Below are 27,204 nucleotides of genomic sequence, written 5' to 3' on the forward strand. Positions count from 1 at the left end.
TGGGGATATAATCGTATAATGGGCATAATCGTTCTATACCTACCGTGCTGATACAGCACAACGCTATTCACTTAAACCGAACGTTATTTATTGAAAGTTGTCATTGACAACTTCCTATTTAAATAATACGCCGCTGATTGTTAGGCGGATCTGCGGTCTAGCGGTAACACACGTGACTATCAATTCAGGGGTCGCAGGTTCGTTTACCCGTTGAATCACTAAAAATACTAATCGTCTTCCGGGAGGGACGTTAAATGGGGTTCCCGTGTGACAGTGTTATACACTGGTGTACGTTTAAGAACCATGGTAGCTCTAACCAGGGTTACATTCTGTATGTGCACTCCAAAAATCTAAAATGACTAACAATCTTAACGGAACACAAGGCAGAAGTGCGAGTATAAATAAGCTGACACACACACACACACACACTTGTGTACCATCTCAATGACTTGAGCTGTCGGTGCCGTGTCTATTACTTATTGGACATTGCCAGTTGTGTGGTCAAACGTTTTCGCGCCAACTACTTCAAAGACGGTGACTCAACCAATTTTGATAAAAAAAAATTATTTTAATGTTCATGCAATCATTCGGAACACCTCGGCCATTTTCCATCGAAAACAACGGAAAATGGCTTTATGTGTCGTCTCTATGTATTCATATAGAGTAGAAGGCATAAGAAATTGTGTAGTTTTTCTTTATTATTTTCAATTTCAATCAACAAACATTTTCATTATATTTTTATTATTCAAAATCAGAACAATTTCATTATTTCAATTATAGTCCACATTAATATTTGACTCAAAAATAAAACATAAAATATTGCACAGAATCAATTCCTAAAGCGATAATAAATAAACACCTAGCATGCGATGAACTTTGAATATTCTTAAACAAGCATTCTTGAACAAATTCCAAAGCAAAATGTACATCAATCATATCGTTGCATAGAAGACGAAGAAATTGTATTCAGTATGCATATAAAAAACAGTTTCATACTGTAAATTCTGGTCATGTTTTACAATATAATTATTATTTATGAACATATGAAAACAAGTCAAAATAAGTTGAAAATTGCAGGGCAAGAATTTTGCATAGAAAATACAGAACAAAACAAAACAATTACCAAATAAACAAAAAGTGTTGGTTTTAAGTTAATGGCATGGTAGCTGGAAGGTCTTTGTTTAATTAGTTTTGCGACTTGAGTACTTTTGTGAAAACAGGTATAGAATTAGCAGATGTCTCTAAAGCCACACGTTTCTATAATAAAACAAATTATGTTAACATTTATTCTTCCATGAAAACAACGCTTTGAAACACCAACAATTTATTGCTCTCGAGATACTAATGACGTCAAGTTATCTCTGAATTTCCATCGCAAATAATAATTATTTCCTTTGTAAGGACATGCTAGATATGAAAAGACTGCTAACGGTTCCCTTATATAACATCTGATGCCAAACCAAATACGGACTGATAATTTAATATTTGGTCATTTTTCTCTGTATGCTTACTGTTGCTGACTTTAATGTCATATGTATTATATACAATGAGAGGAACTTTCTTAGTTCATTTCTACCGCTCAAATTCTGGATATAGAAAAAGTAATTATATTGACCTGTTGAGTAGTTTTGCATTCAATGTCACACCAAAGCCAAGTTCACAAAGGCTGGCAGACTATTAACTTTACAACCTGTCTCATAAAAAAACATAAATCACACATTATTTTCAGAATAGCTATGTGTAAGCTATAAGTGTAGAAGACTAAGTCATATATGTAGAGGTCAAGTGGCTTACATGGATTATGTGTGTTCCACATGCCACCTATTTTTGGGAATAACAATACATATAATAGTATTCTGCACACTGAAACGATATTTAACGCATCAAATGCACATTTATCTGCATTAAACACAGCCATATTGGCACTGTATTGAGTATTCTTTCCCATCAAGTGAATTTAAAACTAGAAAAAAGTGCACTTTTTGTGTCTGAAGCGCATTTACTCACTAAAAGCATATTTATTTCGGACAAAAAGCACTTTTGTGCACTTAAGCGCATTTTTCTGCATTCAAAGTCCATTTCTTCTGCATTTTAAGCACATTTCACATAAGCGCATTTTGGTAAAATGCATATTTTTTGGTGAAGGGTAGTTTGCAGAGCATAAAGACAAAGGTTTAAAGAATGTGTACAAGTATTTCAGTATTCATTTATGGTCAACATAGAAAATACATGCACAAATATAAGTGCAATCTTAAACATGATTAAGCCAGGTAAACCTTACCTAGTACTAGCTGTACGTAAGATCAACTTGACCAAGTGTAAGCCATATATAAGATTATCTTAACCAAGCGTAAGCGGTATTTAAGTCTGAAAATCAACTTGACCAAGCTTGGTAAGCTGTACTTATGTTCAACTTAACCAAGTGTAAACTGTACTTGATTTACTAAAGGAAGTGTAAGCTGTATTATAGATCAAATGAACCAATCGGATCTGTTTTATGTGACTCAAGTTCATTTTCACCAGGCATAAACTGTACATTCAAGTCACATCCGCTAATCCAAGGGTTATGAGTACACATAACAAGCTAGCTCATAGAGAGGCAGCAAGACCACTATTTTCCGAGGTATCACAAAACACATGTTAGGGTGTCCAATGCAGCAGCTAGCTCATACTGCTGGTGTCCCTCCGGTAGCAGGGAAACACTGTGCCGTACCAAGGATGCAATGTCAGCATTGTCAACTTCCGCTTGCAGCAGGAGCGCCCAGTTCTGAAGCAAATAATAGAAAATTGTATTTAAATACCCAGTAAGGGTATTTTGAAAGTAACAAGAAAGCACAGTTTTTTGCAGATTGTTGCCATGTGTAAGGTTTCATTTTTACTAATAGAAAGTACCTTTGTTACCAAGAATGCACTTTCTATATGAAATCTATGCATTGAAACATCTGTCTGTCTGTCTGTCTGTCTGTCTGTCTGTCTGTCTGTCTGTCTGTCTGTCCTTTTTTGGTGTGTATATGCATTTGTTTGCTATAGTATCTGAATGTACATGGCAGTGATGGCACTATGTGTATTTTTTTGCTACTATGTAACACCGATGTAGAGATTTCATAGTTCATCACTGACCTTGAATTGAGCTGCCTGGCCTTCAGTCAAAAAACCGCAGCAGCATCATTTTTATGGTCAAACCTCAAATCATATTTTCTTTTTATAGAGAAATATGTGGTTCCTGTCTTATTTGCTTAAATTTGTCAAACATTGAATTTCTAAAAAAAAATAATTGGTTTATAAAATGTACAATTCTAGAAATGACTCTTAAATGCACTTGATCACGGACAGGTTTTATCAGCCAGTTTCAAATTATTTGGAAGAATTTTGTTTACAGTGTATAACCATTTATATATAAATCTGTGAAAGTGCTGGGTACCATTGGCTTTAAATAATAAAGTAACTATAGATTTAAAATACACATGTACAATTATAAAAAAATCTGGGTTATTAATTAAAATGTAAGTTAAAACATGCAATTCACATTACCATAGACTTGAGCCAAGTGGACAGGGCAGGGTTAACATTGGACATAAGATCTACGACCATCTGGGCATCCATCACTGACAGTTTGTATGCCACCCTCTGGCCAGCAATGGTCAGCAGTTGTGTCCCGAGTGGTTCACGTTCATTCACTGTCACCAACACCTGACAAAAGATAACATAGGGAAGATTTGTATACCACGCTCTGCCTGGCAATTGTCAGCTGTTGTGTGCTGAGTGGCTTACACTTATTCACAGTCACCAACAGCTAATATAAGATAGGTAACATAAATGTGTATGCCACCCTCTGACAGGCAATCTTCAGCAGTTTTGTGTCAAGTTACTCACACTTTTTCACTGTCACCAACACCTGACGCAAGATAAGATAGGCTAGATATTATATTTGTAAGCCACCCTCTAGCCGGTGATGGTCAGCAGTTGTGTGCCAAGTGGCTCACTCATTCACTGTCACCAATACCTGACACGCTTTGATAGGTAATTTAAAACTTATTGTGAATTGGCAGGACGTATTACATACAACAAAAGATTAAGACGAATAAATTCACATTTTATGTTGTCAAGACATAGCATACAAGACAAGATTTGGACAAATGAAAAAAATAATTGATGTCAAACACAACAGTAACTTATAAACTTTTTTTGATTTGTGAACTTTTACAAGTTAATAGCAAATACATGACTGTACATTTATGTCATACATATTTTTTCTGAGTACCATACCTCGTCTGCTAGCCTGTCAAAACCAGCGGAGTAGAGCTCACAGACATAATGCCTCTTGAAGTAGTCCACATCTTGTCCAGACTGATCTGCCAGAGTCATTATGACCTCAGGCCAGCGCCCAGCTTCACTCAGCCTGAGTTTGGATGTTGTCGTGTTGGGTGGGGAACCAGATTCCATGGCAGAAGTCAGGGGACAGGACTCTCGCATCTTTATAACAGCCTGGGTTATCACTCGGGTCATGAACTAAAATTATTTTATTTTGATATTAATTAATGAAATTCATTATATTGTGGCTGCATTATTAATTGAATTGTGGCTGCGTTATTAAAACGTTTAATAAGGTTAAACATGATCTCCCTACAGCCATACATCTTGTCAAAAATAAGCAAATATAATTGTCAAATAATACTGGTAAAAACCAGTGCTTTATGTAACCAACAATTAATAAGCTATTGATCTAAGATTACAAACACTAATTGTCCTGGCATTTATTTCTTTAAACGGTATCATGTCAATTATTTCATGATTGTGGAAAAAGCTAAATTCATGTAATATTTCTGAACATTTTGCATCATAATTCTGCCCCATATTTCACACCTGTTTTCTCTGTACGGTGATAGAGGAGTCGATGTTGGTGTTAGGTAACAGTGGGTGGTTGTGCAGATCCTGGCTCAGGGAATGCCGACCCTGAAATAGGAACAAGGCATTGTGTAAAACCGGCAGTCAATGTTCTACTGACGCAAGCCCATAAAGAGAAATTTGTTTCTCTGCTTTTTCCAGGGGTTGTACTTTTGTTACAATTTTGTAGAGTGAAATACATGTACATGCAGTATGGTAAATAATGTGGGCTTTTGAGGCCTTTCCTATTCAAATTCTAATTTTGATGAATCTGGGCTTTTTCCGGGCAATGAAATTGTAGTTTGGCCACTATTATATTCAGTGAAATACATGTACATGTGGTATTGTAAAGAATATGGGCTTCCTAATTCAAATTCGAATTTTTACTCGCTGTATCACCGGGGTTAATCATTAATTCAATTCATGGGCAGTTCAGGCATTAATAACAGTAAACTTCCACAAATATGGAGGGAGGTCAATGAGGTCGCCAACAGCACAGGGGTGAATTGGGGTGGGAAAACAAACTAGCTACTTACTACACCAACTACTAAAAAAGTATCGCCATTCTCAATGAGTCGGCCAAACCACTGCAAACAAACAATGTTTGATGGATGACCTTGATTACCTTTGCGTCAATCAGGGAAAGAACCTGTACAGGTTGAATGTTGAATGTGAACCCAGCTTGCATGATACAATGTACAACGTGAGTTTGCATGAAAAATGTACGAATCCAAGACATAGTCTTCGTTTAAATTGACACTAATATTTTAAATCAATACATACACATGTATAACAAACATAAGTTTTGAGTGATACTTGAGTAAACCTTTAACAACTTACTAAATAATGCATTTATGGAAACTATTAATTACCGATAACAAGATTGTAACCATGTATTAATAGCTGCAAACACATTAATATTAAATGACTGGTGGGTCCTAAAAGATTTACAGTGATCTACTATCATCTCATAAGGTAGAAACACCGTGTTTTCCGCGCCTTTCTTTCAAATTAAACATACGGTAGTATCCTTCATAATAACCATTGTTTTCAATATTTATTCATCCTTTTCGGTAAATTAAAACAATTGTATTAATTGTGGTACTGCTAAAAAGTGCTTGTTTGGGAGTAAGAGTGCACCTTTAAACATATTTTATATCTTAAATAACAAACAAGCTATGCAATGTCATTTACACAATATCAAATTAGTCCAAGTGTTAGTCATAATGTTATCCACACAGTTAATTGCCTACCTTTGAGTCGAACAGAGAAAGAACCTTGACAGGTTTCATGTTGAATGTTATCACAGCTTGCATGAGCGTTGCCAACTGATGAAATACAGTCAGCAGGCCGTAGTTGGTCCCCTTCTGGTCAATGGCAAGTTCCACAAGGGATACACTGCCTGGAAATAGGAATGCGGAGATGTGGAATATATCATGTACATGTTGCATACCAATATCTTAATAATTAATGAACCGCAAATTTACCCATAGCCTTGTGATAGAAAAGATGGAAATTTATTATCATAATTCTCATGCTTAATACAGCATTGTCAATATGTCATATAATATGTATTTATAGGATGTATACAAGAATTTGAAGTATGTTCAAAAGCAATCTAAGGCTCTTAAAATGCTGAATTCCCAGGAGCCGTAATCCCTGGTAGAAAAGTGGCGACAACTTTCTCATAACCCAGAGGAAACCTTGTATATGTATTTATAAGATGTTTTACAAGTATTTGAAATGTTAACTATTCCACTCCTACCTTTCACCTGTGCCCAGATTTGTTCCAGGTTGAAGACAGGCACTTCATTCGTCTCACAGTTGGCGTCCATGACAATGGACAGGAAGTCGACGACCCCGCCCACAAACAGGCCCAGTCGCACCTCACTGATCCCTATCTCCTGGGAAAAGAGCGTTGAGATCAATTTCAAATATCAAAGCATCAAATACAAAGCCATGCAATTTCTACTTGTCCCTAGTAATTTTTTATATTTTGATGAATCTGGGCTTTTTCCGGGCTATGAAATTGTAATTTTATACTCCTCCTTTATATCTAGATATATCTAGATTGAGCTGGTGTTCAGTTACTTTGCAAACTTCATTCACCTGTAATAATTACTGTACATGCCATACAGGAAATGTTACACAAAGAGCTTACCTTGCGACAAAGTCTATCCTTTGGGACCTTTCCAACCTGAAAATAATATAAGAATTTCTTTATTCAAGAAATAAGCAAGCAACAAATACATTAGAAATATTTGATAGATTTATAACGTCATAAGATATATATAAGTTGAACCCTTTTATGGAATGAAATCTTTAATATGAAAGAATTACCTATCCTTTATCATAGTTTTAACTTGGCTTTTATGCAACTCTCAGTGAATCGGTCGAACAATTTTATTATCGCAGAGGAGAAATGCCTATAAGATCTTACTTTCTCCATGAGTTGAGCAGTAGCCTGGAACTTTTTCCCCGTAAACATGTGCCACATCAAACTACACACACCTACAAAAAGACAGGCAGGTAAACTTATAATTTTTGTTCAAATGATTGTGAAACAAGTTATTACAACACTATATGAATCACTCTCATTGGCAATATTTTATGCTAGAGTGTGGTCTTGTGTTGTGGGGGGTAACCGGAGTACCAATACCCAAACCCACTTGTCCAGCTTTGGTGACCACTTAAAAAAAACTCACAGCCAGTTATACAGACGTAAATACCGTTTAAATCTGTTTGTTTGATTGAAAGTAGTATCATACTTGTTGCTTTTTTTAACATGGTAACTGATGCGATTCAGTGTAACCTCATTATTGTTTATCTAATTGAGAAGTTCAAGCGTTCATAAATTATCTTTTCAAATTCTGTCTTAACATTTGAAGCTTGTCTATGATGACAATTTGAAACAAAACAGCTATTAAGAAATAAACATGTAAAGGTTTTGACAGTGAAATATATGAACAACTTATAATATAAATATAAACTAAAAACATTAAACAACAAGTGTGCCACGGAGCAAACATCCAATGTTTGTCTGTTGTTGAATTTTTTTTCAGTTTAAAAAGGGGCATAACTCAATATTTACGTAAGTTAAAAATATGGGCCTGGCAGTCTCCATTTTGTATTGTCTCTAGTATCGTGTATACCAAGTGTCGTTTGAATATCTTGATTTTTTTTAGCACAACAAGGCGGCTGCCGACGACACCAACACTACAGCAATATCTTGATTTTTTTTAGCTAAAAATGAATTATCATGTACACTTCAATGCTTACCTTGTCGTAACATGGCATTCTGGATTAGACGAAGATAGTCCAAGGCCACTTTGAAATTATTAACCTCCTGAAGAAGCACATTAGCAAATAGTAATAAATCATACAATGCAGTAATCAGTTAAGAACTTAGAGATCACATTTCATCATCAATTAAATTTAAGTTTAGTTAAGCAAAGAAACAAAACACAAAATGCATCGGGCAATCAGAAATTGCAGAAAATATTAATTACAACATGATGGCTTGATATTACAAGATGGTGAATTCTTACTGAAACATTTCATTTTACTATACTTGTAAAGTCAAAACTAATTTGTTTCTCATCTAGGTTGAGAACAAATTTTAGAAAATTAATGCAACATGCATGATATGTAATTCAGACATCTGTTTCAGTTACATCACAAGGAATGCGGCACAAAAATACCCATCATACCTCCGGCAGTTTATTCCAAAGGACAGCATACTCCCAACAACAGTTACTGAATAGTGTGTCATTCTCCAAACTATGAGGGAATCTCCGCCGTAGACTGTCCATGGCATCTGGGGATAGTTAAACATAATGTTTATATGTATATGCTCTTTTCAAATAAAAATCATACAAAAAGAATTGATAAAAAAATTCTTCATTGAACTTAGTCTATACAGTTGAATGGTTTTGCAAAGTTTTGCTTGAAGCAGTACTCATGTAAGCCTTTGGAAAACACCAATCTAAACCAAGCATTGCATGTAACAAATCATTATTACCAAGGACAGCTTGTTCACTGGCAGAGTAGGTCTTGTCCCCGGCTTGACCTGCTTGTTCCTCTTGAAGTGGTTTGTAGAGGTCCTGTGGCAGGTAACCAACCCTCGCTATGTGCCGGGCAACTATCTCGCTGATACACCCTGTAACCAGCAATGTAAATACACTGAATATACATGTATGTATCATGAAATAGATCTAATACTTGTCAGGAATGCTCCTCCTGGATCGGTAAACTGGAAACAAACCTTCGATATGTGCTACTATATTAACTTATTCATAAATACACCATACATTTTAGCTATCACAGAAGTGATGAATACCCCCAAATGCCACCTGGACATAGGAATGATTAAATGTTGCGTTATTGTTATGTCAGAGATTTCCCATTCTGAGCAACATTCCTATGAAGTTTCATGTTTGTACATCCAATATATTTGAAGCTTCATGCATCATAACAATTTTCAGACCATTTTTCATCGAGTCAAAGGCTCAAACTATTGTAAGACAAAGTGTAGATGCACAATTTTTTATTTTCACCAATAAGGCTTTATGTGCTTCAGAGTTTTACATTTGTAGCTACATGCACCACATTATTTTTCAGACAAATTTTCATTAAGTCAAGGGCCATAACTCTTGTTTAACAATGTGAAATGTAACACAAATTGCAGATGCACAATTTCTAATGCTGAGCAACATTCCTAAGTTTGAAGTTTCATGTGTGTAGGTCCAATGCTTTGGGTTCTACTTGTACATGTAACACATTTTGTGACATTTTTCAAAATCTTTTTACTAAGTCAAGGGTTATAACTCTTGTTGGACAAAAAGAAACGTCACCCTTATTAATGGTTTATCATTTCAAATGCTCACCAGCATATCTATTAAGTTTCATGTGTGTGGGTCCAATGGAGCTACATGCATCACATGGCTTTGTGACAGGACCAGAAACTCCTTTACAGCTTGATATATCTGGGGTAATTTTGACTTCAAATTGGATAACAAGATTAAAATGTATTGCCAAAATGTACAGTTTTTTTAATCGTTTTTTGTAACGTTTCATGATTTAAACTATGAGCATGCCTAACAAACAAAATTCAATCAAATCAACCATTTTTATGGATATTTGTTTACCTTTTCCTCCATCAAGCATAGCAGCCACGTTTACTTTCAATTCTTCTGACTGGTTCACAACTTGCATATGTTCTGAAGAACTGAGCTTCAGGAAGCAGTCTATATCAGTCAGATCTTCCAGCTGCTTGCAAAGCAAATTCCAAGCCTCTATGTCAACCGGAGTGCTTTCTGCCATTTCCTCAGTAGGACTTGGAGATTTCTCAACAACCGGTGAAGGGGTTTCACACATACTTATAGTGTCAGCATCTGGGTCCTTTGCCGCAAGATCCTGGTCCCTATTCTCAGTTTTAGGGGCCAGTCCCAACATTTCCATGGCAACAGCCTTGGAAACCATAGAGCCCAAATAGGATGAGAGGCAGAGGGAAGAATGGCTACACATTTCTCGTAAACCATGCCACCAGGAGGACTCTTGATCTGAGCTTGATGCCATTACATCTGCATCTGAAGCAGAAGATAGCATACGGTAAATGCAATATTGTTTTTTGTAACTTTACTTCATTTTACAATTGATAGTGGAAAAATGGTGAGAAAAAAAGGTTAAATATGGTTTCATTTTCAAAAAATAAATTTCAAGATCTTTTTGAAATGGGCTTTGAATAAATTGTATAATCTTTAGCACACAGTTAATTATTTTAATCATATTCTGTTTAGAATGATTATCTAAAGTAAAATTGGTAATATTGCATTTTCTGCATTTTCCTGATCATCTTAAATTCTTAATATATCTTTCAGTTAAACATGCGGTTAATACAAGGGACATTAAAAAAATACATATACACTGTACTGACTGTAGTGACTGTACATAAAGAATTTAAATGAGTTAACCTTAGCTGCCAAACCAAAACATTAGTTTTTTTCTTTATCTCTATTACAGTGAAGAAAGACAACAACTATGCATGCTTTCCCTGTTAAAGGAGGCAAATCAGAAATTACTTTTAACATTATGACATGATGATATTTCAAGAAACACAAGGATACTCAATTTTTAATTTTTTTATACCGATGTTAGAAGAGATGATCTTGAGCAGATTGTAAAGTCCAGGCAGCTGGTCAACTGTCCTGCCTGCTTCACTCACCCAGGTCCACATTAACAGGTGCTGAAATTGTCAAAATAACTTTAGATTGGCTTTCAAAATGACCTTGGTTTGGGAGTAAGTTGGTTCAGGTAGTATTCACGCTGTGCATTTATCATCAAAGCTACTGAATGCTGTCAATTAATAAGTAATAAAACTACCAGTTTTTTTTTTAAATCTGTTCACTCTCCAAACATTACACTGTCCTTAGTTCTCATTAAATAAAATAAGCATATCCCATGTAAAACACTTATTTGCTAAAAGTGACATCAAAATGAAGAAAATAAAACAATAAAATGTCCATGTTATTTGATGTTGTAGATCGCTTAAATCTTGAGGGCCTTTCTTGTGTTTTTTGTTGTTGTTAAGTTATGATCGCAATGCAAGCAGATGCTAACTCTAGTTTATTAGAGTTGTTTTTTGTTGGATTGATGGGCATTGAAACACTTGTGCACAATGTCTCATGTTCCATTTGTATAAGTTTCATGTGAATTTCTTGAAATGTTTTTGAGGTATGGCTAGTGTAAATGCTTTTTTTCTTCAAAAAACAGACTAGCAAATAAAACCCTCAGAAAAGTAAAGAAATCTCCAGTCACCGATATGTATAACAGACAACTATGTACACTACCCCTATATCTGTGAGAGGGACTCCGCTATTTTTGATCACAGCACACACATCACTTGGGGAACCCTGGTACTTGACGCAGCTCTCAAACAGGAAACTACCTGTAAGGCAACAGTGTAACTATAAATAGCATTCTGCGTATCGGAAAAGTCGCTTGTCATGAACACACATATTTTTTCCTTTCTAGTAAAGGTCACCTTGACCTTTAACCTTTTAAACACAAATTTAAAAGGGGTCCTCAACTGCAAACCAAGTTTGAAGACTTAATAATAAGATGTAAGTTATTGATTCGATACATAAGTTTGGTGTTGACAACAATGACGACCGACAAAGTAACTCTATGTGTCAGCTATGCTCTGCGGACGATACACATGCCTCGCAAGCAACACAATAGCTGTACCAAACTTCGTATATTGTTGGTAAGCTGACTTGTAAGTTTCAGTATACATCTATTGGACACCATCAACATAAATATGGTTTTGTTTTCAACTATTCCGCAGGTTTATTAAGAAAAGCCAAAGGATGTAAAAGACTTAAGTCTAGAGGATTAGTTCAATTAAGGAATAACTTTCATAAAATCACCCACCTAGTTCTAACTTCTTCTCATCTGGAAGATCTTTAGACAGGCTTATGGCCCCAGCAGAACCTGTATCTGTTGTATGGGGTGTACATGTAAAACATGCAAGGAACGTTGCCGCACTGGTCACCATATCATCCTGGAAATGCACATGGGCACCGGACCTGCCGGCCCCAGCAACACCGAGGTAACGGTCCACCAGGGATGACAGGTGCTCTGCCTCACTCTCCTGCAGGCCGAGCAAGTCAGCTAGGCTCTGGAATGAATAAAAAGGATTAACAGTAACAGGTTATACATTTCCCACAAGAAAAACTTTTAAAGGTGTAGATGCAGGCGCCGATGCCTGAAAGTGGCTGATCTATGCGGTATGTGAGGAATAGTCACCTACCTGTGTGTCAGGTGGCTGATTTCACAGTAAGTGTGTATCATTCATTGATTACCTGTGTGTGAGGTATAGGTGCAGGTGTGAGCACCTGCAGATGGCTTATCTCACAGTTTTTGTGGACAAGTCACTAACCTGTGTGTCAGTTGTAGGTGCAGCTTTGGATGACTTCAGATGTCTGATCTCGCGATATGTGTGGATAAGTGTCTCCTGCAGGTGGCAGTACTGCAGAAACAGGCGTCGCTCTATATTCCCCTCATCCTCTCCTGTTATAAGTGTACAATGGGCATTTACTATGTTTGTCTTTGAACTAAATAAATATGTTGACACTATAAGAATCAGTGAAAACATAGCCATTTGCTTTATTCACAATGTAATTATTAAAACAGTGTTTTCAATGCTTGCCTTTATTTTGCAGTTAAAATAAGGGCAAAAATCAACACTTATTAATGCAAGAGTTATTGCTCTTACTTAACATGTGTGTATGGTTTCTAGCAATGATGGTACCAAGTTTCATGTTTTTTAATTATCGCCAAGGTTACAGTTAAGAATTTTTGCAGACCCAAACAAAGACCATCTAGAAGAAGTTATGCACAACTATGATATATGACATGTATGCAAACATATCATGTTCTTATACTTTTACAATAAATATTATTATTTATAATTGGCTAGTCTTTTATAGAAAAGCTTGATACCGTTATCGTATTGTATGAATTTCAAGGGGTTATGACATAATTGTTTATGTTAATATTGTGCTCTGATTGGATTATCTTGAAGTTATTTAACCAATGATGTTAAAATATCCGCTTTTCTTTTATACAAAAGTATGTTGTCGATAACAATAAATACAATGTTTAATTTCGATGAAAAATAAATTAAAAAGTCCATTTAAGGATTAATCACATTTTATCATGTGATTTTGCAGCATCAATGCTAGTATGTGTCATAGAATTTGCTTGTGTCCCCTAATATGTTATTATAGCATGAACACACACAAAACGCGATCAAACTTTAATTGATCAATTTTTGCAATATGCTGTTTTTTCTGAATTATTAACATCTTACCTGCAACTTTGAGTCTTTTCGTACAGGCTTTTAGGATGCCTTCCATGAAATCTGGGTCGAGATATGATGTGTTTAGAACTTTGTCCACACCCTACAAATAGCATATGATATATCTCTGAATAAGTAAACATGTACATGTATATACCATATACCGGGTACATGAATGCCAAAAAAAAACATAATTTTACAACAACAGAACATTTAACAATATGTTCAAGACAATGAACACTAAGCATCAATACTGTATATTGAAATTAATCATGCTTAAGCTAGCTAAAACTTTAACTATCAATGAAAAAAATATTTTACACAAAATATAATATACATGTTTAACAAAATAGCAACAAAATGACAAAAATATCAGCGGGGTATTTTCTTTTAAAATGCTACTTAAATATTCACAAAGAAGTTTTTTACAAGGCAGTCTGAACTATTTTTTCCAGTCCCATACAAAGCTAGGTGATGCACATCAACTTGATGAGTGAAACACATATGACAAGTTTCATCAATATTGAACACGATATGTAGGAAGTAAGGAAGGATGAAATACGCATGTTCAATCCCATGACCTAGCAGTCTGTGACATGACAGTTTCTGAAGCTTGCCATTTCAGGTGATTTTAATCACTTTAAGATGATAACTAATACTTGCAGATAAACATGTATCATCATGGCATCAGGGAATAAATGAATATGGCATTCTCATAAAGTTTTAACATTCAATATCACTATGTTTGACCTACTGACCTTAAATTAATAAAACCAACAGGGTCATCTACTGGTAACACTCAAAACCTTCATGTCAAATTTGAGGGCCATGGCTGCAGGCATTGGCAATTTATTACTTATTCAAGGTCACTGTGACCTTGACCTTTGACCTGATGACCTTAAAATCAAAAGGGTATCTACTGGTCACACCCATAACCATCATGTGAAGTTTGAGGGCCATGGGTGCAGGCATTTTCAAGACATCACTTATACAAGCTTTTAACATTAAAGGTCATTGGTCTTGACTTTTGACCACAAAACCAATAGGGGTCATCTACTGGTCATGCCCAACCTCCTAGTCAAGGTTGAGGACCTTACATCCAAGCATTTTCAAGTCAACACTCTGACAAGCTTTGGTCTACCAAATGACTGATCAACTGACAGACAAGTGCACAGTAATATACCCCCTCTTCTTCCAAGGGGGGTATATTTAGTGAAGTGGAGTAGGGGATATTAAGCACACATGAAATCAAGATTCAAACTTTTGAAATGGTAGACCTTATATAGTAACCTTGACCTAGATTTATAGACGCCGCCTTGATAGGAAGAACATGTGATTATTTTTAATTAGATTCTCCAATAAGAGATATAAAGCAGACACAAAAAAACAATAAACAGTGGAATAATAAAGGGACGCTTGCATGGAACATGGAGGGCATTTTAATATTCCCCTTCAACTTTGTTGAGTAAATGTATATGATCTAAGACATATTGATGTCAACAACTAGAGCGTACCTGTTGAGCAATACTGGGTATCCGTATGTTCAGGAGAAGGTCTCTTACTTGCGCATTGAGCGATTCTAAAATGATATATGACCATAATCACATACATTTACAAGACAATCATACCACTCCCTTATATATGAACATAAAGGTTACAATATTTGGTTCACATGAAACCTGCTGTTAACAAATACATGAAGATTTTCAAACAATGAACACATTGCGATTAACCACTTAAACTCAATAATTCAGGGACAACTTATAAACGAGTATCTGACAAAATATAAGATAAAAAGATCAAGAAACTTCAATGAAATACTATTAAAGTCATCAAATTTAAATTTCAAATTGAAATACATGTGCAGTCACAATTTCTTTTTTATTTCAAACTCAGTAATGTGATTGACCTAGTTTAGAATGCACTTTAGGCCCATTATGGGGGTCAAAAGGGGTGAAGCACCCTACCGCAGAAGCAAAACTGGCTTTTTAGAAGCACCATTGAGAGTAATCCTTTGAAGCAAACTACAGTGTCAATAAATAAAAGTAACAACCAAAACCATTCAATTTACTTTTTTTGTCCCTTAGGGACCAGTATATCCATGGAAATCCGCGAATCCGTAGACAAATCACATCCTAAAACATATCTCGAAGCTACCAAGAGTAACGGATTCGAAGAAAAGTATATACGATATGTTCATTGATAAGATTACCCCTTATAAAGTCATACCTGACTGTTCAGTGTTCTCCTTGAGTACTTGTTTTAGTTTCTTGAGCAGATGCATGTCCCTGACCCTCTTATTGTTTCTGTCACTGAAAACAAAAGATCCAAGAACAAATGTCTATCTGACAACAAGATTTCGGGATTTAGTGCTATTGAATTATCAATGTTCAATTTGCCAACATTTTGCTTAATTAATTATACCATGAAATCATCGGAGGCAAGCCCTGCTGTCAACAAATCAGCTATGATCCCGTTTACAGGCACGAGGTTCAAAGCATGACATACAGGCAACGGCAGGGGTTGGTGAATTACCTTTTGGTCATACTATATGAACTTGCATGTGAAAGATGAACCATATCATAAAATACAGATCCATGCTTTCATTTGACTGCAGACTTCAGATTTGCACACTTTAAATGATAATTGTCAAGTGCTTATGTTAAACTGAACATTGAAGTAAACTTTCTGATTGTAAATTGCATTGACTTATGAAAAATTCTTGTATACTTGGAGTCATTATTAAACCTTGCATATTTGACACGGCAGAAAGTTCCTAGTTTCAAAATATAACAACCAGGAAGAACTAAGCCATAATATTAATCAGTCCCATGAAAGTGTCTCCAGAATAATTGAAAAAGACATGGGGCAGTATTGAAGTGCCACTTAAGATTTGACTTAAATTAAACAATTTAATCTGAGTGTTTTGATTGGTCTTAACAGTAAAATCAATTGGTCAATAGATTTAATGGAATCACTGAGGCATGTCTAAGGACTATATTGATTACAACCCAAATGCACACAAGAAACATACCTTAGAGCCAGGTGAAAGGGCACCTGTACTGTCTTCAGTGTACCATTCGGCTCAATGAGGGCAACCTGGAAAGCCTTGATACGCACGCCCTTGCATGTGACGTTGTTAAGCCCGAGAATCCCGTGCGATATAGACACAAGCTGACAGTGTTTGCTCACATTGAAGGCTGCCACACGTGGGCCGTTCCCCGCCAACCATATCTGGGACAAATGATGGATATAATATGTATGGTATAATATAATGTGTCCTTTTCTATTATTTTTTTTCAAATTAAAAATTATGTTTTACATCGTTCTTTGATAGCAGTATGCTAAGCAAAGTAATAGAAAATACCATGGCTGGTATTCATTTACGTCTGGAGTTTGAGACTCAGGCTCAGAAAAGAACTATCTTAGTTTTGTTGTCTAAATGGAAGTATAGAGGCAACGATGCTATAAGTTTTTGAACCTTTTACAAATAATCAGTTCTACAATCAAACAGACACCTTTGTAAAATATGGTTATATCAAGAAGATATTTTGAAACAATCAAAAATTCAGTTTTCGAAGCCTGAGTCTTAAATTCAGTCTTATGATATTAGTGACTATGGCCCTAATTTTTTAAAATATAATTTAGGGGAAGTGACCAGAATAACAAAGTAAACCATTAAATTTTGATCATTTAAAAATTAAATATGTGTATTATGCATTCAATGGTAAGGCTAATTACCTCAAGTATACCCCTGCGAGCAGCATAAATAACAAGGAACTGAGCACTACGGGACTGTCTGCTGGCAGAATGGGGACCTTCCTCCTCCCTTACCTCCACCCACCCCACCTGGGCATCACGGTAACCTGTAACCATGGTGACAAAATTGGGAATATATGAGAGATTGTATTCATTCCTGTTTCTTTTTTATAAGATTAGCACCGGTAATGAAACAAGTTTCGATAGGTCCACCATTTCATTCAGGTAAATGTATAATTAGAATTCAGTCCAGATATTATGCATCTAAGCATTACTACCTAGTTTGAGAAGAAATGTCTAAGTTTGGGAATATAAATGCAAGTTTGACACGGCAGACAACAACAACACTAGTCAAAATGATTTTATGTGTCTGGCATGCTGAGCAAGCAAATTTTAATCTATGTGAATAACTTTTTTAAAATAACAACTTTAACCCTTGCAGCAATGGTCTCTTTGAGAAAACCTTTCATAAATTGTATACTGCTACAACATCTACTTAGTGTCAAAAACTGATTCTGCATATTAAAGCCTACGATATACTGAAACACTAACCTTTCCACATCCTTGCAGCGACACCTTGAGCGACATCTATGAGTATTACCCTACCGAAACTGTCTGTGGTGGCAGCGTAGGTGTTGTTCGGAGACAGACTTACACATAGTCCTGCCCTTCGCTGATCAGGCAAGCCGAACCTGGATTAAATACACCATAGACCACCAAATTTTATACATGTATCATAAAAAAGGAAATATGTCTGAATCAAACCAAGGCTATTGATTTCATACTTTGGTATATTTTGCATCCAAAATTTATTGACAATAGCTTTTGAACAAGACTCTTACTTTAGGGGCAGTGGAGTGGCAGGTTCGATCTTTGGTTGCTTCTCCCCAGCACCCTCAGCCTTGCTCTTTGAACCAAATGTCAACCAGCCACTGAAAGTAACAAAACAACGACATTATGGGTACAAATTTCCCCAGGGTTTTTATAAGAGTTGGTGTCAATTTGCTTTTCAACCATGTCATGAATATAAACCTAAGTGAAGAATTACTTAACCAAAGATTGTCTTTGTTATAATAATGTTGTTGCAAATTTAAAACCTCACAAACTATGCCTTAATGAATAGAAATGTTACTCAAATTGCAAAATTTAAACAATCTTCAGCATGTGTGGTCTCTTTTGTCAATCAGTTTGTACTTATCTGTTTAAGGTATTGGATATACAAAACACCTTGCCATTTCATTGAGCCATTGGTAATATTTAAATAAAATTATGTCTGGAGACACCGTATAATTTGGTATCATTTGAAAGTGTATTGCAAACCGCTCATATACACCTCACTTACATTAAACATTATTAATAAAGTTACGGTACATCAGTTTGAATTTTTGTTCTTTATTTCAACTGAAATTTGACATAAAACGATCGATTTTTCAATATTCCATGACAAAATAAGAATTTTTTAAATATTTATTTTGCATTTATTTTTATATAATCCTTTCCTCTCAATAAACCTTTATCAAATAATAGCAAAACAATACGGTCACCAGGCTTCCAAAATTTACATTGCATACTTTTGATCAATTGCAAAGACAACTATAAAGTGATATGAATCTGCCTCAAGTCCATTTCCTAGGCATAAGCCTTTAGTACTGTCCTTTTAAGGACTAGAGAGGAATTCCCTGTAGGGGCTCAAACCCATAAAATACTTGGGTGAAATGCAGGCATAAATACAACAAGACCACTCTCTCCCAATTTTGATGAGTACATGTTAATTTCAAAAATGTGCTTTTAAAACATAAATTACAGATATTTTGGCATACTAAGTATTAAATTTTGACTACCATATCCAGAACTCCTAAAACCACATTTAGTTGATAAATTGAAACAAACTATCTTTTATAAATAAAGAAGTACCTGGCAGCCGACATGATAGCAGACTTGAGTTTACTGGCAACTGCAAATGCCACCTCAGACAGTATGGGTTGACTGCTACCCTGAAAAAAAAAGATCACAAAAGGATACATTAGCATGTAGTTGATCAATAAAACGGGTCTAAAAAGAGATTAACACTGTCAGTTTATGAATATTCTGAAAATCAAATGTATCACCTTTGCCCATAATTCTTCTAGTAACAGTCACCATGACCCTTGAATTTGACCCATAGGGGGCATCTGCTGACCATGACCAAAATAAGTTTGAAGAGTCTATACCTAGTCATTAGAAAGCAATTGATCTTAAATGAAAGCACCGATAATATTTCTAGTTAGGCTCACATTGTCCCAAAAAGTAAAACACAGATCATCTACTGACCATGTCGAGTGTGCATACCAAGTTTGAAGACTCTACACCTAGTTGTTCAAAAGTGAATCATTAGAAATGAAAGTGCCCTTAATTTTCCATTGATCAGAAAGGAAAATGTTATGACGCAAACAAAGACACCAGACAAAGTAATCCCAATGTGAATGTCATGCCTCGCAGGCGACACAATCAAAATCATAATTGTTCAGCTATTTTTTTTAAACCAAATTATTAGTAGACTTTAAATAATCCATAAATATAAGAGGGAAAGAAAAATATGTGGCCTACCTCAATGGCATAAAAGAATCCTGTGTAAGGCCCAACCCCAACCATCAGGTAGATGGAGGCAGCAGGAGGGTTGGTCCGTATAGCACTTGTGTGGGAGTTCAATGATGCTAAAACCATCTGGTCAAAGGGGTTTGGGGTGTGCATTCCTGGTGAAAAAGTACATACTTGCCTATATATTAACATAAACATAGACATTTGAATGTTGACAACTCTAGCTTCAACTATACATTGTGTTTATATCCTCCATAAAGCCCTATGGAATATATGTCTACTGTGGTGCAGTGCATATGGTCCCCGAATGCAAGCCAAGAAGACACAGGATCGATTCCTGCTGCACCACATTGTTTAATTCTTTTTATCTATTAATTTTCTTTGTTGACATATTTTTACAAAAGTGTTCATCTTATAACTTATCTCATTTATGTTCTTAAAATAAAAACAGAATTATTAAATTTACATTTGATTACATAAAAACTCCAGCTAATGGGTGTTTGTAGACCAGATGGAAAGTACATGTTTGTAATAATTTACAGCTTGATTCTGAATCAGTTTAAGCATGCATCCATCTTGCCAAACCATGCATACACAATTGCCAGGCATCTTGAAAGATTTACCAGATGGCTGATATTGAAAACATGACATGTCTCACATTATTATAATACTGTAAGATGAAGCAAAAACAATTAAATGTACTTGTATACCTGTGGTGTGTGTATCACTGACAGACTCCATGTCTTGAGGGGCCCACTTCTTGTACGCCAGGGGTGGAGGCTGCAGGCTAGTCTCACCACTTGCTGTTGCTATAACAATAACAATAGCAAATTCACATGTTAACAGTCATAATTAAACTAATTTAGAGGAATACCCAATTGTTATTCAATAAAGATTTTTTTGGGGGTTTACCAACCATGTCACAAAACCAGTGACCTGATCAGATTTTAGTTGCTCTTGTGGTCATAATACTTGAAATTCTAATCTTAATATATACCCACACCTAAAAATGTCTGGTGCCATAAACTACAGAGAGTTCGCACAACAAATGGTTTGAGACCAATTGAAAATGCCATGAATTATTTATCCAGTAACAATAATCATATGTGTAGCCAAAGGGGTACCCTAAGAAAGACAAGTTGGATTTCAATATCCATTTTCAAAATCTAACCTCTAGCGACTTGGTTCCTGCAGGCCTTCAATGCCTGGTAGAGACTGAAGCCGTCTATGGTGACCAGCACACGCTTGTACAGAATCACCAACTCTTCATGCTGTCAAGTAAAACATTAAAGTAGCATGACAATTCACAATAATGTGCAACACTCTTTTTGTTGAGATAGACTCACCATACAGTTGTCTATCACTGTCAATATACAATTTTTCCTTGAAAATCATTAATGGTTATTGAGTGAGGATTGAGTTATGGCCAAGATTTAAGGTTTTTTACACTGACACTGCTATAGAGTTTTAGCTGAACAGTTATGAAAGGGTGTTGTACCCTATTGTTTTTTGGTAGCACCCTCCTAATCTAATGGAGACCAACATGTGCACCTGTCTGTTTCAAATTCTTTTCATCCGGATCTTAAGTTACCTTTACTTTTTCAATCCAAACTTTGGCTTCCTGCTAAACTATTGAATATGACAAAATATGTATGAACCTATGGACAAGTTTTGCATTTATGCGCTTTGTTATGTTCTGTTCATATGCATGCCTGTTTTTTTGCAAGAATTCAAACTCATAACTTGTGCATATTATTAAACTCAGACAGAGCTTACATGCTCCATAACTTTATTATATAGTACAAATCAATTACCTGTTCAGCAATACCGAGGTATCGTTTGGGTGTGTATGTGTTACATTTCAACTTCTGGACTGGTTCATTATGCAATTTCTGGGACAGAAGCAGGGTTCCAGTCTGTAAAAATATATATGCATTATTGAAACAATCTGCTATGCAACATCATTTTAGTCAACAGACCTTAATAAAATTCAACATAATGACTTAATTAGTAGTGATTTGTAAACAATACTCTTTTGCCATGCTATACATATATGTGTATTATCTTTGGCAACATGTGTACCAAGTTTCATTTGAATAGCTTAAACTGTTTTTGAGTTATGACCATGATTAGAGTATGTGTACTATGATGAAAAACACCAATGACTCCAAGGCTATCACAAAGCTAAAAAATGGATGTGCATTAATATAGAAATAATATCTGAGCACAAACATACAGCTTTGTATGTTTTTGCAAAACCTACTAGAAATTAAGCAAAGAATCTATATAATAACAATTTGTATCAAATTACGCCAGACAGTTTATAGTATCATATATAAAGGTGTTATCATTGTAGGGACAATAATCGATCAAAAATCCCAATCCTGAAAATAAAGTATGAGGGACATAGCCCAAAAGCAGCTGCAGGGTAGAGGGGCTTATACCCCATTTGAGATTGTTACAAAGCCATCCATTTCAAGGTACTTTTTACTATTTTAAATGCATATATCAAATGATTTTTGGATTAATCCTGAAATTAATCCACTGAGTAAATGATACCACATCATTTCAATATTACCCAAGTGATTTCCTACCCTTTCATGGCTTACTGAGTGAAAACGTTGAAAGATATCACATCATATCCTCAACAAGTTATTCAACAACTGACCTCTGTATAGAATCTGAGGAAACCACTGGAGAAGCCCAACAGCACACATGTCCAGTCTGGCCCGCCCTGGGTGCTTCTCTTCTGGGAGGCAAGAGGAAGGCACATAACTGCTGTCACCTGTTCCCTGAGAATATTTATTGCTTTAATGATAATGATCAACTTTGTAGCATGTTTATATAAATGAATAAATTCAGTCTAGCCTCATCTGGGTGCTTCACTTCTGGAAGGCAATGTAAAGGACCATGACTACTATCACCTGCTCCTTGTAAATTCTTCTCTTTTGGCTTGAAGACTACATTTTGGGTATTGTGGGTACTTTATTTGATACATTGTCAATTAGTCATATACTGCAAATGTGCTGCAAAATGAAACCACAGCGTTTCAAAAAAGAGAAAGAAACAGTATTTGATTTTGCATTTCAAATCGACACAAAAATGACAATTTCAGAGATATACATGATCTGTACAGGTGTTTATATGCTAAACATGTTTGAAAAATTGCCTGAATATAGGTATTCTTAAGTGAGTACTTACTCTGAATTATGAACCACTGAGCCTGACCAGACAGTATGGTACTGTGACATCACCTCTTCATTTCGGCTGTCAGCATTGTACTTTGCTGAGAAATGAGAAAAAATTCTTAATTACTTCATTTTTTCGTACTTATCAAAACAGCATTTTTTTTACCACATGTTTCATTGCTTGAAAACTTTTATTTTATAAAACACAAACTACCACTGGGTAGTGACTTGATATTAGAAAAGGAGTGTTAGATAAGCACAAATCCCCAATCCCCACATTTGCCATGCCTGTTCAAAAGCTGAATTTTACAGAACAGTGACACTACTTATTCTTATGTAAAGTAAAAAATTAATGGCAGAATTAGAGTTTGTTGCACCATAAGTCTAATTTCATTGACAAGTCTTGTAAAAAAATTATATTCAACACAAACAATTAAAAACACCTACGTGACAGAAGCACCAATTTGTCTTTCCTGGCGACAGCTATGAGATCAGCTGCTGGTGAAACTGATACAAGACATTCCTGGAGCCAGCGGTGGGCCTCTGAAGTTGCCTCCCCTTCCTGATCAGTGTCCGGAGTTGTTTCCCTTGACCCTTCTTCGGCATCCTCTTCCCAATCATCCCAGTCCTCATCCCAGCCATCTGCCTCTTCTGACGTTAACAAGGGGTGCAAAATCAACCCAAAATTGGACAGTGAAAAAACTGCTATGCAACATGAAATATATGACAACTAAAGGCTCATTATAGTTCCTAGCCACAATAAAGGACAATAAGTAAAATGAACAGATCCATGGATTCCTTTTTAATTTGTATTGTGTATGTACATTGTATGTATGTAAATAATGCTCTTTTTCATATGCACAAAAAGGTTGGGTATAAAAGACTGGCTGGACCTGACAAATACTGGACCAATGGAAATCAACAGAAATATCCGCATCTATCCCCCAAAAAAAGTTGGGTATAAAAGACTGGCCTATCTGGTAGGTGTATTAAAATGTGAAAATATGCATATTGTATTGTGAAGTGCATTTATAATTTCAATACAATTTGTATTTTTACAATACGTTTTAACATGGTGCAACAATTAAATGTCTGTTTCATGTTAACTACCGTAATTACAAATGATCAAACATAGGTTTCAGATAATGATTACAAATATTTGATATTGTACAAATTCAAACAATTATTACTATTTTTAACGGAGAGGTTCCGTGAAATATAGCCAAGTAATTAGCGTCAAAAGTACAATTGCTTATTGTTTGACTTGTACATTTATTCTGGCAGAAGGTTTGTTATAGGTCCCTGATTAATTTGAGCTATTTTTGAAGTACTTTTCTCTGTAGGGGTTTCTTTTTAATGAAAATATTGTTAACATGGTGTCTATACAAACATTATCAAGTATTATGTATTTGATACTAATATGTAATAAGCTGTTATTAGTGTTATAGCCAGGAATTAAAATGGGCAGGGTGGGCCAAAAAAAAGGGCAGGGTTGGCCAAAAAAAGGGCAGGGTGGTCCAAAAAAAGGGGCATGATGCTTTCTTAAATGGGAAAACAATGTGCATATTATTAGCTTTGTTTTGTTGTAAAACAATCATGTACCTTATCAAAGTACATGCATGTTCATGCACACATTGCAGTAATATCCCTACAGAATACTTTTAATTCTTCTTTCTTGTTCATTTTCACTTTAGACACTTTCTTTACCATCTCGGGTTGTTGTCACCAGGGCTCTCACAAGTCACAAGGCTGATTTTTTTGGGAGATGTCACTTCTCCCACCAGTCAAATTAGGGAGAAGTGGGGAGATTTTAAGGAGAAGAGATACTTATCGTAAAACCTGAGATAAATATTGTGCCATGCCACAAAACTAATTAAATTCACATTTACTTTGATTGCTTTTACAAGATGGAATGTTAAAAAAAAAAGTTTTCTTTTTTGGCATATCAAAAGTGTACTTGTCTATAGTCTCCTTTTTGCAATGTATAATTTACCTCCAAAAATTGTCTAAAATAAAAATAAAGACATTAAAAAAAATACCATTTGAAACAATCAGAATGGCCTTATATATGAGCTGTTAAAAACATTTAAGTGCAGGGGGCGATTCTTGTTTTGGTACGATCAGGATAGGGTAGGAATGTCACATTCAGCTTTGCTGTTGTTTACTTGTCTTTGGTTAAATACATTTCAATATGCTGACATTTTAAAACAAAATGACATTTAAGATCTCTATCCTTCATGAAAAACTCACTAATACTTAATAATAGAACTTAAAAATCGAGAAATAAACTCCGAAAAATGTTATGACAAAATGGCGGTGACTCGCCGAATTTTCTACTTTTAAACATCGTACAAATGAGGAAAATACTGTAAGTAAACGCTATATAAAGCAAATAAGAAAGTTTTGAGATTACAAAACAAATTTTCATTATGAACATTCAACATTAAAACTATCAAATATTGGTCATAAAGTCAAGTATTTGATTTTTTTAGCGCCACCGTCTGTTTTTCAATGACCGTCTGCTTCAAACGAAACAATGTTCTGAAAAGTGTGCCTTGTTTTTACACTGCAAGTATCAATTGTTTACTAATGCTTGACAACATTTTTCATCATTTCTTTTTCTATCGCAATTTCACAAACTTTATCATTTGACCAGTGTCTTCCCTGATTGGTTAACATGGGACGTTTCGATAATTGGATGATAGACGACCCAATTGTGTGACTAGGAGATTAACGATTATAAGTGGCTAAATTAATTAAATTGTAACAACATCGGCATCAAAGATCGACATTTAGAGGTACAACTTTGATGTCTCAGACAAGGAATAATGTGTCATAATGGACAGCAATTAGCACCCTGATTATAAGCGTGAATTACCGTTAATCAGACCCGCGGTGATGCCGGTCGTATGCCTTAGCACGCACTGATCTGTGACAGATTAGGAAACGGCGACATTGACCAATGAAATACTTTTAGGGCGTAACTTTGTGATAAACAACGATCTGAATGGCCAGAAGGGCGCAAGGGGGCGGGAAAAATATGGCAGGGCGTGTAAAAAGGGGCAACGGGGCGGGGTAAAAAAAGGGCAGGGCGGGCCGCCCTTCCATTCCGCTTGAGCTAAAACACTAGTTATATTGCTTAAATGTTATTATTATGATTTGGTACGGAAATGGTCCGGTCCGTCCAGTCTTTTATACCAAATCGAAATTCTGAAGACTTCTGAACAATTTCTGGACTGGAATTTGAGATGGTCTGGAATTGATCCGATCTGGCCAGTCTTTTATACCCAATCCCACAAAAATTGCTTATTTTCATACCCTTTTCTGCAGTATCTTTGTTTTTCTGTTTCACATTTGATTTTATTGAGCCTCTAAGATCTGGAAATAAGTATTCCTGGAGTCCACAAACATCAATCAGCTGAATGCATGGAAGCAAATGACATGACATAATGTTGGCTATGTAGACGATCTGAAATAGATAGATGCAAGTTAGCACTCTCTCAATTATTATAAAATATAATGATTTAAGATCAAACAGTTAATACCTCATCAAATAAAGGTAAAAGGCAGGCACTTTAAAAGATCCTTCCAGTTCAGATGAAGAAAATATATTAATCTAGTTGTGTCATTGATTTAAAAGCAGCTACTGAGCTAAGAATAAATTGTGCTTCGTTGACGTTTTATCCGAATTTAACTCAAGTTACAATAAAACATTTACCAACTCGTAAAATGCCCAAACATCATACAAAATATCGAGTGTTTCAACGATTAAATTAATTATATTAAGAGTAAGGCATAAATCTTTGGTGTAAACACCAAATTAAAGAGAAAATGTGGAAAAATAGAATTCGTCGTAAAAATTGACAAGTTACCGGAAGTATATAATCCTTTTCAAGCTAAAGAAAATTGAACGCCAAGGTAGTACAGTACTTGCGA

General features: G+C 35.5%; 1 protein-coding gene across 3 annotated transcripts; it reads right to left on the reverse strand.

Moving 5' to 3' along the window:
- Nucleotides 1–686: 686 nt before the first annotated feature.
- LOC128222523 (rab3 GTPase-activating protein non-catalytic subunit-like) lies at nucleotides 687–27,122 on the reverse strand. 3 transcript variants are annotated; one of them, XM_052931570.1, is made up of 33 exons: nucleotides 26,987–27,122; nucleotides 26,587–26,737; nucleotides 23,716–23,916; nucleotides 23,282–23,366; nucleotides 22,749–22,872; nucleotides 21,895–21,996; nucleotides 21,252–21,351; nucleotides 20,791–20,889; nucleotides 20,090–20,235; nucleotides 19,418–19,497; nucleotides 18,346–18,435; nucleotides 18,056–18,195; nucleotides 17,486–17,610; nucleotides 16,779–16,978; nucleotides 15,974–16,056; nucleotides 15,259–15,323; nucleotides 13,757–13,847; nucleotides 12,824–12,954; nucleotides 12,316–12,562; nucleotides 11,733–11,830; nucleotides 11,032–11,128; nucleotides 10,032–10,472; nucleotides 8,906–9,043; nucleotides 8,595–8,701; nucleotides 8,164–8,230; nucleotides 7,325–7,395; nucleotides 7,046–7,081; nucleotides 6,650–6,788; nucleotides 6,138–6,286; nucleotides 4,864–4,953; nucleotides 4,267–4,509; nucleotides 3,532–3,690; nucleotides 687–2,767 (listed from the first exon to the last, which is right to left on the reverse strand). In XM_052931570.1, exons 2-33 carry the CDS (start codon nucleotides 26,714–26,716, stop codon nucleotides 2,627–2,629), a joined length of 4,215 nt encoding a protein of 1,404 aa, XP_052787530.1. In that variant the 5' UTR covers nucleotides 26,717–26,737; nucleotides 26,987–27,122; the 3' UTR covers nucleotides 687–2,626. The 3 variants fall into 3 exon arrangements, with proteins under 3 accessions (XP_052787530.1, XP_052787528.1, XP_052787529.1); XM_052931568.1 differs by having other exon boundaries at nucleotides 23,716–23,919; XM_052931569.1 differs by having other exon boundaries at nucleotides 11,733–11,826; nucleotides 12,312–12,562; nucleotides 23,716–23,919.
- Between the last annotated feature and the right edge of the window lie 82 nt (nucleotides 27,123–27,204).

The sequence above is a fragment of the Mya arenaria genome, chromosome 16 (genome assembly GCF_026914265.1).
Source record: "Mya arenaria isolate MELC-2E11 chromosome 16, ASM2691426v1".
NCBI classification, from domain to species: domain Eukaryota; kingdom Metazoa; phylum Mollusca; class Bivalvia; order Myida; family Myidae; genus Mya; species Mya arenaria.